The 12,864-nt window shown below is 32.8% G+C and overlaps 1 protein-coding gene across 7 annotated transcripts in view; it reads left to right on the forward strand.

The window, feature by feature from the left end:
• Zasp66 (PDZ_signaling and DUF4749 domain-containing protein Zasp66) overlaps window positions 1–8,673 on the forward strand; it is a 122,699-nt gene extending 114,026 nt beyond the window's left edge. For 5 of the 7 annotated variants that reach the window (XM_071599371.1, XM_071599369.1, XM_071599373.1 and 2 more), the window contains exons 7-9: window positions 1,237–1,287; window positions 5,975–6,203; window positions 7,360–8,673. In XM_071599371.1, coding sequence (XP_071455472.1) covers window positions 1,237–1,287; window positions 5,975–6,203; window positions 7,360–7,452 — 373 coding nt within the window. In that variant the 3' untranslated portion in view covers window positions 7,453–8,673. Of the gene's footprint in view, window positions 1–1,236; window positions 1,288–4,957; window positions 5,452–5,974; window positions 6,204–7,359 lie in introns of those variants that run through there. The other 2 variants (XM_071599370.1, XM_071599372.1) reach the window with 2 other exon arrangements.
• Window positions 8,674–12,864: the final 4,191 nt, after the last annotated feature.

The raw sequence follows: 12,864 nt of genomic DNA on the forward strand, positions 1-12,864 counted from the left end.
TCAATACTTTATAGAATACTAAGCCACAGGTAACTTAAACCCTTGTGGATGAGGCCAAGCTAATAATAGAATCATTAAGATTACAAATTGCGTCCTAAGCCTATAAAGTGCATTGAGTTTAACGTGTGCACATTAATTGTGAGTAAGAGACTACCGATCTCTTCAGTCAATGGAAGTTTAAAGTCAAGAAATTTAAGTTCATCAAATAATTATCAACAACTGCAAATATTAATTTCTTGATCATTTTTTCTCATGATCTTTTACAGAAAATACATTAGCACTTTTATTTGTTTTCATTCATCAATAACAGCATTGAAATCAATGATTCATTGTGTACCTAGCTCCATGGAAAATACACAGCTTCATATTTTCCGAAACGTTATACTCTCTATGCAATATCAAACAAGGATAATTTTTCATTATTCTATGGATGAGGGATTTAAAAATAACCAGATGTCTACTTTATCATTCAAGAACATATTTCCATGATATACCAATCAAAACCATGGAACTGGCTTCATTAACCTCCATAGGCAAATGCATACATGAGCATACTTATACTGTTAATGTGAATTATATTCAATTATAGTAACTTAAAATAATTCATTTAGCCTATGGATGATATAACTATTTTTGATGAATCCAGTTTTTTGACCAGTTTAATAGAACGGAATAGGACATCATTGCAGAAAAAATGGAAAAAAAATCATCAAAATGAATTTTGGTATGTACAAATGGATATTGATATGTACCTAGATGTGCAGCGTGCATGGATATAAAGCTGAATTGATTCGACCATAATGCCTAGATTGTTCCAGTGAATAATAAAATTTACACAGAGGCTCACCCAATGCTTTGATTATTGCTAACAGTTTGCAAGATAGTAAATTCTATCAATGTGTAACATTTGCTCATAGATAGTTCCCATTGCCAAATTAAAAATTGTAATTATGCATGTGAACAAAAACACATGAATGCTCAACTCAAAGGGTGAATTTTCAATTAAGTTTTTGGGTTTTGATATTTTCTAGATGATTTTGATTTTTAAAAGAATAAGCTATAAGGATGAGGATAGGTTCAGGTACTTGCATTTAATCATTAAAAATTATTTCATTGCACTTAATGGCTAAACATTAAATGGGATAGGTATTTCTTATAATTACATGTGTGGCAATGAGAACTGTTCTTAGTGAACTTGATAGATTTATAAATATTACTGATTAATGCGCTCTGCAGGAAAATGGCAAGAGGATCACATCAGCCGCTAGCACCACCAACAAAGTTGAGGCAAGTGGTGAACAATGATTTTGTAGGCATGACAAAATGAAAACAGCTTGTGCAAAAAATTAATAATCTAACCAAAATTAATCAACAGTACAAACATATCATTATAATTATTTATTTATCATTTATATTCATTAATTTTCTATTTTCTTTCATCTACAAAATAATAAGAGCATATTTCTTCATAATTTCTTCTATTCCATCTGTCTTAAAATATTAAATTTCATATGAATTCATTCATGACCGTGATATGTGTAAGTACTGCTGACTAATAGATGTTGCTTATCAGCAAAACATTTCATTTGATCAATGCTTAATGCTGCTTTATGGTGCTTTATGGTGTTATGGCTCACTTTTTTCTTGGGTAGTAGCTCGCTATTCACAATCCAACATTTTGAAATGATCAACACATTTCGGACTGCAGTCTATAGATTTTTTTCACCCAGACAAATTACCATTAATTATTTCAAGATAGTAATCATATCATTTTTTATATAACTCACCATAACCCCTTTCCCTCAAAAAGCTATAGTAAAGTTAAAATTCACATTTCCATTTATCCAATGATAAAGTTGAAAACTTTATTCTATTCTGGATAATGGGAAAGCACTACTTACTCTGGCCTTGGGAATAAAAGAGTAAAGAGCAAATTCCTTGCATGTTTCCCATTCCACTAAATCATTCCATCTAATATCATACACTTCCTATTTTTTCTTTCTCTCATATCTTCTCTTTACCTATCACCTTAATTTCCCATCTCAAATTTGCTCAGATCAATCCCTGTGGCCATACCCTGCCAGGTTTTACCCAGTAGGTTGTAATGAAAATCAAATTTAAAATAAACCTGAAAATAAGACAAGTTGACTCGGTATTTGGTATGCCATTCTATTCTTAAAACAGTCTGTACATACATAGACACATGCAAATCGACAATGGGAAAACTGCAAGTATATCTCACATCAAGTCCGAAATGTGTAAAATCTCTTGAGGGTTACCTGATATTTTTAAATTATGATCCACTGCTACACATTTATATACTTTTTTGCTTACTTCAATCACAATAAAAAATGGAACTCAAAAACACACAAAATTTATCTCTGCAAGAGGTATAATTCTAGCTGCTAAACATAAAATAGCAAATAATATTACTAGTTAATCATACAGAATGAGTTGAATTGAAAAGGATCAATGATCTTTAACCAAAAATTATGATTAGATATGGAATAATTATGAACTATGGACTGAAAAGAATGCTTAGTTAAATAGCATCAATGCTCAGTTTGCCTAACCAAATCTTAAGAGGTCAATGATTTTATGCACTGGAAAACAAGGTATGTAATTTTCTCAAGATGGACTAGGTGATTAACTTTTTTCCTAAGTTGACCCATGAGTTGATGTGTATCCGCACAAGAAATTTTAGAGCTAATGCTGGATGGGCCTGAGAATGCCCTGATGCAGCAACCATTCTCCACACTGTGGGGAATTCAATGTGTCTTCTTTCTTTGAAGACATCAGCCAGATATCCAATTAAATATAAGCTATTAACTTAACTTATGAAAATGTGATAACAATTGTGGTTTCAAGCTATGCATCCATTGAGAAATTATGTATTTTTATGGTCTATCAAGTTTTAATGAAATCATACGTAAAAATCTCTGATTTCTTCTTGTTTCTTCATACATTCATCACAATATATATATATATATATATATATATATATATATATATATATATAGTATCTGATTATTTATTACTATTTAGGGATATTTGTTTAACCTTAGGAGAAGGCAATCTAATTTCCCATGTTTTTACTCTACTAATAAAAAATTGATGTGCATGCCCACTACAAATTCCAGAAAAAGGAATCAAGAAAGAAAAAAAAACAATCTCTACTAAGATTTATCAACCTGGTTCCAAACCCTCCCTCTAAAGTCAAAGGAAACATAACATTATTCTTCCCTTTCTATTGTCATGACATTTATTGACATTTTGAAAATGCCCATTGATCAAAATCAATGAAAATTTTTCTGGGGAGAGAATAATTTGTTAAGTAAATTGTATCTCTTTATTTAAATGGAAAATCTAATGAGAAGTGCTCACTTCCACATCAATCAATTGTTCTGATATGCAAAAATACAATTCTAAACCTTCAGGGAAAGTTTGTTCTTCATCTTGCAAAATATTTCTCTGCTCTGCTTTGGAAAGTTTTTTGGTCGACTTATGTGCATTTGGATTTGTTCATGATGAAAGAGAGAAAAAACACCAATAGCCCATTTTTCAAAACAATGCCACTCGCCAAATCAGTTTGCATATTAAATTCAAGTGGAAGGCACCACTTTTATTTTCCAAATGAAGTCAGAGAATTTGATTTTGATTATCACCTGAATGCCTCAACTTGAAATTTGACATAGGCTAAAGCATTTGTGGCTTCAGACTTAGCTCTAGAGTTGATTTGCTAATATGACTTGCTTAAAAATTGAAAGAGTTACTGAAAACAACACATCTAACCAACAATAGTGGTTTTGTAGACTATCCATTCAAAAATGTACAATATATTAACCACAATGCACTAACTGCAGTTAATCTCAATGAGCTACAAGGGGATGTTAATATCAGGAAGGGAAAGTAATAACACTCTCATTCATTAGGTCATTAAAGTTGATAACTCAAGGAAAATAATACTCATAACAACTCTACGATAAGACCAGCAAACCTTTCTATGACAGGTAATTAATTTTCTAAATGTTGGTGGGCCACATTTTCCTATCATTAACTCCTAAAATGTTAATATTTTCCAGCATCCCAACTTCATTATTCAGATTCCAAAAATATTCTTTGACACAAACTCACAGTTTAAAAGAGTGTAGAAATGCATCAAAAATATCTTAATTTTGTGTTTTTCAAATAAATAGGTCACTAATTTTCAGAAACCTCTTTTTCATCATGGTTTCCCATCCCTTAAGCCACATTACAATCAACCCTAAAGGTAATTTTTTTCCATAAACTGTCAGAGAATACGGAACGCAGAGTAAAGCAGAGATAATGTCAAGGAAGAATCATGAAAAATCTGGGATAATATATTATCTTTCTTAATTATCAATGGTATGCATTTATTAATTTTCAAAGGCAATTAATTCTCAGATTATGCTGAAATGTTTTCCAGTCTTGTGTTACCTTTATCCTATGTTTTAAAGCAGTAGAAATAAGTAGAAATGTAGGTAGTAACCAATATCAGTAGCAAGCAGATGCTGATCATTAAATACATGGTATTTACCTAATGGATATCATAGTAACACAGCTGTATGAAAAACCTCTCTAATTGTAACGTAATTAGTAGTTAAACCCTTGTATTTACTATGCTCTAATAATAATTCCATAAGAATAAAACATACTTTTGGCAATTAAACATTTTAAAAATACATTTCATACAAGCTACTTGGTTTTTTTTATAATATTTGCAACAGTAGTTGAATGGTATACCTTATTTTTTATCTTTACTTTCTTACAATTGCAAAACTTACTTATATATGCCTAAAGTCGTCAACATGTTTTTGTAGCTTGAAATACCCTACAGAGCTTATCCCTTCGAAGGTGGCTGATTTGTGAATTCTTACAGCCTAACACCTCGAAGTGATATTTTTTGTAGGGGACATTTTCTGCACAACTAATTTAGCATATTCATTGATCTTTCTTTTCTCAAACAAAAAATCGACATCCAAAACCAACAACAACAATCACAAAATCCCAAACCTGGTCCATCTTATACACGCCATTTCTAACTCCCAACCTGTTTTGTTGCTCAATATATATTGCTACTTTACCTTGACCACATTCCCTCAAACAAATAAAATATACAATGACTCTAACATTACATCATGTTGGCAAATCCACCAATTTGTTACTTTCCTGCATGATATCAATATGTTCTGAATTATATGTTTAATCATCCTCTAAAATGGAATGTCAAACTTGTGTTACATTAAATGAATTATTATTAAACATTGCATCACTATGGTATGAAATGATTTTTTTTTCAAATTTCATATTTTTCACCTCCTGATGCCAAAACAAAACATTTTTGCACACCACAATATATTCACTGCCAATGAACATTGAGTTTCAAATACCTTCATGTGATTTCACCGCAACTTATAAATGTAATGAATACTTTTTTATCACATTTTTTCAATTGTTTTATCTATTTTCATTTACATAATTGTTTCTATTTTGGGGGCAACTCCAAATCAATGTTGCTCCTAAAATAATTATTCAAATTTCACTTAACATGCTTTCTTACTTTTAATACATTTTTATAATATTCCTTAAACCATGTGTGACATCATTTTTAATTATCCAAAAATCTAATGGAAAAAACATTTAAAAAATGCAACTAATGTTTCCTACTTCACACATTAATGCAATGTACGATGAAAACCTGGAATGGCGAATGAAATCTACATGCTTCCTTGATTAAATATCTATAATAATACTCTATGGAATGTTTTGAATTTACCCATATATATAATATTAATTCAAATGCATCATGCATGAAAAAACGAACACAAACAAAAACAAATACCATCTCTTTTTTTGTCGCTCTCAAACAACAACCTCTCTCCGTCACCAACCCCTGTGGGACCCTGAAAAAAATGGGGATTTACCCTTGTGGTGTACCTACGTAAACGTGCAGCCCCAAGCCACCTCCAGTATTTGACCCCCTCAAGTCTGAAGCATACAAAGCACTGAAGGAGGAAGAGCTTGGCATCAGCGAGCCATCAGGGCCGGCAGCCGAAGTGAGTGCAGTACAGCCCAAGGTCTTCCAGCCGGGAGCAGTTCCTCCGCCCAAGCAGAGGCCCCCACCACCAGCGCCACCAGCGCACAGTAACCCTCAGCCTCACAAGGTGGCTCCAAATGCTAAGGTGAGAGAGGAGAGATGGACAGGTTTACTTTAAGAGGGAGCAAAGGGTCACGGCCATGAAAAAAACATTTCCTGCACATGCAATTAATGAACCAAAACACTTAAGTTGTTCAGCATGGTCGTCTCGTGGATAGTGCATTAAGCCAGATTCAAATGGTGATGCCTCTTTATCAGGGAAATAATATAATTATGACTTTCCATAGTAATTTATTTAGTACAATGTGTTTCAATGCCTTTTCATCATACCCGACGCAATACCATATTTCCTCATGAAAAGCACCTCCCCTCCCTCCTGCCAAGCACTAAGAATTGATTTCAAATGTAATAGGGGTTACCATAATGGGATCTCTAATATCCTCACCCATCAAACCAACCTTTGGGCTGATTACAATTGCTATCTGCTAGTTTCAATTAACCTGTTCAAGTGATTCTAAATACAGTAAACTCTTACTCATCCAGGCTATATGGGGCTGGGGGCTGTCCTGATTTGTTGACTGCTAGATTATCCAGGGTTTTGATGCATTGGCCCCATGGAGCATTTTCCACCACAAATCTCATGCAACATTGATCACTGATTACTTATAAATGACTCCATATAATGCATTACAGCCCCAAAGTGCCCATGGTCCCATTTAATTCTGCGACATTTAAATGTTACTATCTGACAATGGAATAAATTAACAAGTATGATTTATTTATGCTAAAAAATACTTAAGAATATTACAGCTGATATTATTTATATTGCTACATAATATAGTTATTGGCTCTTGAGATCAATGAAGATTAAGATTAATATTACCTCTAGATAATTATTACTTGTTACAGTATTCATATTATAAATGAATGATTTCCAAAGGTAGCAAAAGAATAATTTATAAAACTTCATTGGTCTGCAAAAAACTATGTTTTTCTAAAATATTTGGATTCTCAAGATCATGGAGCCCTAAGTTCATGCATGCCTCATCCATAATTATAGTCCTAAGGAGTACTAATTACAGTAAAAATACGCTATTATTGTTCAAAAGCACTACTTTTGATATTAAAATCTATGGGATATTGCAACATAAAACAAGAGCAAACTAATAGTAGTTTCATCATTAAAGGTACTTGAACCACAGCCACTATGTGGATTAAAAAGCTATCTCTTCTATTTTCAGGTGAACTCCATTGGAGTGCCTGATGAAAAGATAGCACAGAGCTATAGCTTCAAGCGTATCATGGCTGAGGTTCTTGGAGAGAGTGAATACTGATTTCAAAAATTCAAAGCTACGGTTGTTTCCAGCTGAGGAAAAAATTAATATGTAGCAATGAATAATATCGAAGCAACTGACGATATCCTGGCATGTCCAAGGAGAGAGCGAGAGAGAGAGAGAGAAAAAGAATAAATGACTCAATAAAGAAAATGTGCAGATATGGTATTTTTATATAAAGCATACACACAGAGAGAGTTGTGAAATATTAGATGGATGAGGTACCAATGACAAGCATATTCTAACACAGGATAGTAAAAGATCATGACTCTAAAGGAAGAGTTTGAAAAATAATTTCTATGCAATGGGCTTCATTACCAATAGCACGGCAAAGATATTTTGCCCATGTAACATACACATATTTAACAACTGTTTATTTATTGTAAACTAAAATATAACATTAGGAAGAAGGAATATCGACATGTTTTCTTATATATATCTCTAGTAGGAGAGGAAAATAACTGTCAAATCTACATTTTACAAGCATTATTATCATAATTTAATTTTTTATTTTGGAGATTGTGGATGAGTGACCCCTTTCAAGTTCTGAATCATGGAAGACATTATTCAGGCAAAGCCACTTCTAGTCGACGTTGTGGCATAAATTCTACTCCCAGTTCCTGAATTGTAAAAAGTACAAGTGTGACAGATGCCGTTGTACTTTTGATAGTGTGTTCTTTCTAGTCATTAAAAAGATAAAAAATTTGTTGCCAGTTTCTAATGTGCATATTTATGGGAACTATAAATAAAATGTTTTGTGCCTGCACATGAAAAAGCATATGTTAAAGTGTGTTCAATAAAACATTAGTAGGTACATTTGATTCAAAGGCATCTTGTTAATTGATGCCTCTTTGCTTAATTTTTATAATTTATTCTTAATGCAGATATTTTGTGAAGTGATCGTTTTAGCTAAAATCAATGTTTAAATGCCAAGAGAATTATTTTTATGCAGAGAACTCATCATTAGCAAACTATACTACACGTTTCTCTCTACATATTTTTGCTATGATTTGTTGTTGCACTGAATTGAATCACAAGCTATTTTCAAAGGTATGTAAATATTCCTTTATATATATATAAATAATCACATATCTATAGAATAAATCAAAAAGATGTACCACATTGGATGTAGTAGGACTGTTTTGCCATTCATCAACTAGTCTGCCTTGCAATGTACATTCAGCTGTTAATGTTGTGTGAATAAAGCCAATTGTTTACTTATTTATTCTCCATTTTCAACATCTATGAACCCCTTTCAGTATGCATGCTCCAAAAATTAAATATGGATTAAGTTACATTGTTACATTCATGGTTGATAAAGCGTTAGTATATATATACAAGGCATGATCATAAAGTAAGGGCCGTTTGGTCACAGGAAAAAATATACTCATATGAAACACATTTTATTGGCACTTTTATTTGGCTAAAAACCTATTTCACTTCTCTAAATAATTGCCTTTCACTTCTAAGCATTTTTCGTACTGCTGCACCAGCTTCTTTAACCCCTCTACATAGAAGCTCACTGCCTGAGAGTTGAACCAATTGACAATGCTTGTTCTTGAGTCCTTCTTGTTCTTGAGTTCCTCTTTGGTTTCAAAATGTTGTCCACCAAGCCACCGTGTCAGGTACAAGAAGAGGAAGTAGTGGCTAGGTGCAAGGTCAGGATTGTATGGTGGGTGGTCAAAGAGTTTCCAACGTAAATCTTGAATTTTCTTATTGGTTTTGGCAGCAGTGTTTCGGTACCCACATTGCACACAATTTGTGGTATCCGAGGTTTTCTGTGACAATATTGTAGACAGTAGTGCATCCAAGTTGAGGAAATTGTTCAGCCAGGCCATTGATCGTCAATTGACGATCACATTGCAGTTTTTGTTCCACTTGCGAAACAATTTCATCGGTGAAAATACTGGGCCTGCCACTTAGCTCTTCGTCATGGACATTTGTTCATCCATTTTTAAAATCGTAGGTAAAAACAATGGTATTCTAGGGGGGTAGTATGGTAGGGGATTTAAGCTGGATAGAGTTGTAGTCAATAAGGAAAGAGGAAGAGAATCCTAAAATATGGAAAAATGGATATTTTCAATACCTTAAAATTAGAGTCAGAGTTGTTCGTATTTTGAAAACACTGGTTGGAGACCCCTCCCCCCCTCGTGCATGCGGTAGAGGGTTTAAAGAGTGCATGAGAGGGCCATTGCATCTATTGACCTGACTTGAGCTCTTATGCAAACCAAGCCAACTATTTCTGGATCGCGCAAAAATTACTCCGAGGCCAGGTTTCACTGCAGCCTGACGGAATAACGCGCAGACATTAAAAAACGAAGGCGAAAATTTCAACTCTTCATCCATACAAAGCCATAAGCCCGGTTTATGAAAAAAAGTAAAAAGGAAGCATGGAACTTAAACTTGGATTTTGGTTAAAAACTGTTTTGGTTTCACGAAGGAAATGAATTCTTAACAACTCACACCCTGCCGGCTATTATTTAAAACCCAATGCAAACACAGTGAGAATCGAAATTCTGGTTTAATTCTTGGCAAGTTGATAATGAGCTAGTATAGGTTATCTTGTATTTTTTGGATAATCATCAGCATCTATATGCAGGCAATGATTTCAGCATTCAGCTGTATGTTAATGCTTATGTTCAACAGTTTGAATATCTAAAATACTAAAATGTCTCTTTTTAGACAAGATAAATATCTATTTTATGGTTTTTTGGTATTGAGTTTGATAAATGACATATTTTGATTGGAAGTTGAATTTTTTCTCAGGCTTTCTGAAAATAAAAAAAAAATTACTGCTCTTCGAAGTAGAGTATAATCATCAAAAAAATTACGAGGCAGTAATGTTTCCTTTTATTATTTTTAAAAGTTCATTTAACACTGAACAAAGAAATCAAAAAATTTTTAGTCCAAAAGGTTTTAGTCCAAACAGTTTGTTTTAACTTTGAATAAAAGGGTTACTTGATTAGAAAGAGAATGAGAAATTGATTCATGATTATTTTTCTTTCTTTTAGAAATAAAATTATGATTAGCACATTGAATTGACTGCATGAAGAACTTGCTGCCCTTGGTTCCAAGAACACTTAAAAGTTTTGAATTCTTATTACTATTCTGGAATTATAATAATGTGACAATTCAGTGAAATGAATTTCCAGAAAAATAAATTTGTGATTGTTACTTTTTGATGCAACAGTTTTTAAAATAATGCAAGAATTGGCATTTGGAAGCATAATTATTAGGCAATGAAAATTGAAATTACATACTATGATGTTCGGAGAAATAGAGATTAGAAGCAGCATTAACAACCATGCGAAATTTTAAACCTCTTGGTGTTGGCATTAGAACTAAAAATTGAGAACTTTAATCAATAGAAATTTGGACAAACCATTAATGGGAATGATTAGGCATCAACTCTAGTTACTAGGGTAAAAAATCCATAAATTGAATTATTTTTTCCACAAGTGACAGCATATGAGGACTGTACATCATATGGCACATGTAGGTTTTCGAAAAACTGTCATTCACAGCTAGCCATATTCTTAAAGGAAAATCAGCTTCAAGGAGGGTACTGTGTGAGACAGTAGCTCAGAAAAAGATGTTGATGAAAGCAGAGAGTTTTGAGTTTAGTAATAGTTGACATCTACTTAAACTGACAATAATATACTTGTTACAAAGTCACTCTATCTTAAAATATAAAATAAATATGATTTGCGAGTGAAATCTTTGTAATGAAAAGGTCAGGGTCAAGAATGATCCCACTAAAAATGATTCTAAGGATAATTGGATATCATTCTACCAGGGCAAATACAACTTGTGTAATTAAAATGATAATATTGATGTTCTTTAACATATAAAATTTCAAATAAATCCCTGGGAATTAAATTGTTATTCCTAGCTTAAATGTCAAAATTTCACAGGTCCCAATACTGATATAGTCCAAGGATAGCTCTAACAGTGTCCATTTAACACATACTTTGATTTACTCGGGTGGTGTATGCAAAATATTTCAGGGTTAAATAAGCACAAGAAGCAGCAGCTTGAGATTAAAATAGGACAAAGATACTACAGAGCATCTTGTGCTAAAAAAATGTAGGTACATCTGTTGACAGATGACCCATCAAAGTAAACTTTCATTTAATGAAGAACGTAATGTATTTTTCCACTGTTCTTCAAAGGACAGTGGTAAAATACATTATGGTCTTCATTTAATGAACATGAACTTCCACAAAGTTGAGCCTGAAACAATTGAATTAAAGTAAACTTCTTTGGCAAATATTTAGTAGATTTCCTACTTGGTTTAATGTGGTATGTTCCTGGTGCCATACTACGGCACCCAGTATAGTCAGTAAACAATCATAATTCTGCATGCTCATGTGATTCATAAAATTAATTTTTAAAACTTTAAGTTAGAGCAAGTATTTCTTTTAACAGAAGGTATTCAAACAATTATTTTTCCATATTGAGTTTTTGATTCATAAATTTTGCATCATAGTATTGAAAAATGTTAATAAATTAAGATCACCATGACTTGTTCCCAATTAGGGTATTTTTAAAAACACTCAAAATCCATATTTATTCTGATCATATTTATTCTGATCACCGGGGATTAAGATAAGTTGACTTCAACTCTGTAGCAAAATTCAAGCTGATTAAAATCAGTCTGGAGTGTGGTTTCATGTAATCATACTGTCTTAAACATGAATCCATACCACCAGTTATCCCACCAGTACTATCTCCTAGAGAATTTACTCTTATGAGAGCATATTTGGACTGGGCATGTAAGAAAGAGCATTTGTCCTCTGGTTGACTTGATATGCACAAATGAGAACATAATGATTTCCATATTTCTTTCGCTATCTCTCAAGTTTAAGAACATAAATGAATATATCTATCCAAAAATAATTGACTTACGCTAATGGAAAACATTTGGATTGAAAATAACCAAGCTAATTTACACATGATAGAGATTGGAAAGGAGGATACAGACTGTCATTCACATTTTAAGTTAAAGAGACTGTCTCAAGATCGGGAAGATGAGAAGGAAAACAAATGATGTAAACCAATTGATAGTTTGTGGACCAAAGAAGAGGCACAATAGCATAGAAATGTACCCTTTTACTTTTGTCAACGAATTATACCACATACTGGAGCTCTTGGCTTGGTATACTGGGCTTCTGACTATAAACTGTGAACATTTTAACCATCATTTCCTGGGAAACAACGCTAAAATAGGAATTAATAGCATATTAAATTCTTACAACACCCGACTCAAGAATTATTTTAAAATGCCTAGACTTAGATAAGAAAACGTCTTCGAAGGGAAAAGAGAATGCTGTACAACTTTATCTTGGCCAAATAAACTTGAAGAACTACAACTATGAAAACTTCGCTGGTGAAGAAGATGTACTGGAAAAT

This window comes from Hetaerina americana, unplaced genomic scaffold (genome assembly GCF_022747635.1).
Source record: "Hetaerina americana unplaced genomic scaffold, ioHetAmer1.1.p SCAF_11, whole genome shotgun sequence".
Taxonomy (NCBI): Eukaryota; Metazoa; Arthropoda; class Insecta; order Odonata; family Calopterygidae; genus Hetaerina; species Hetaerina americana.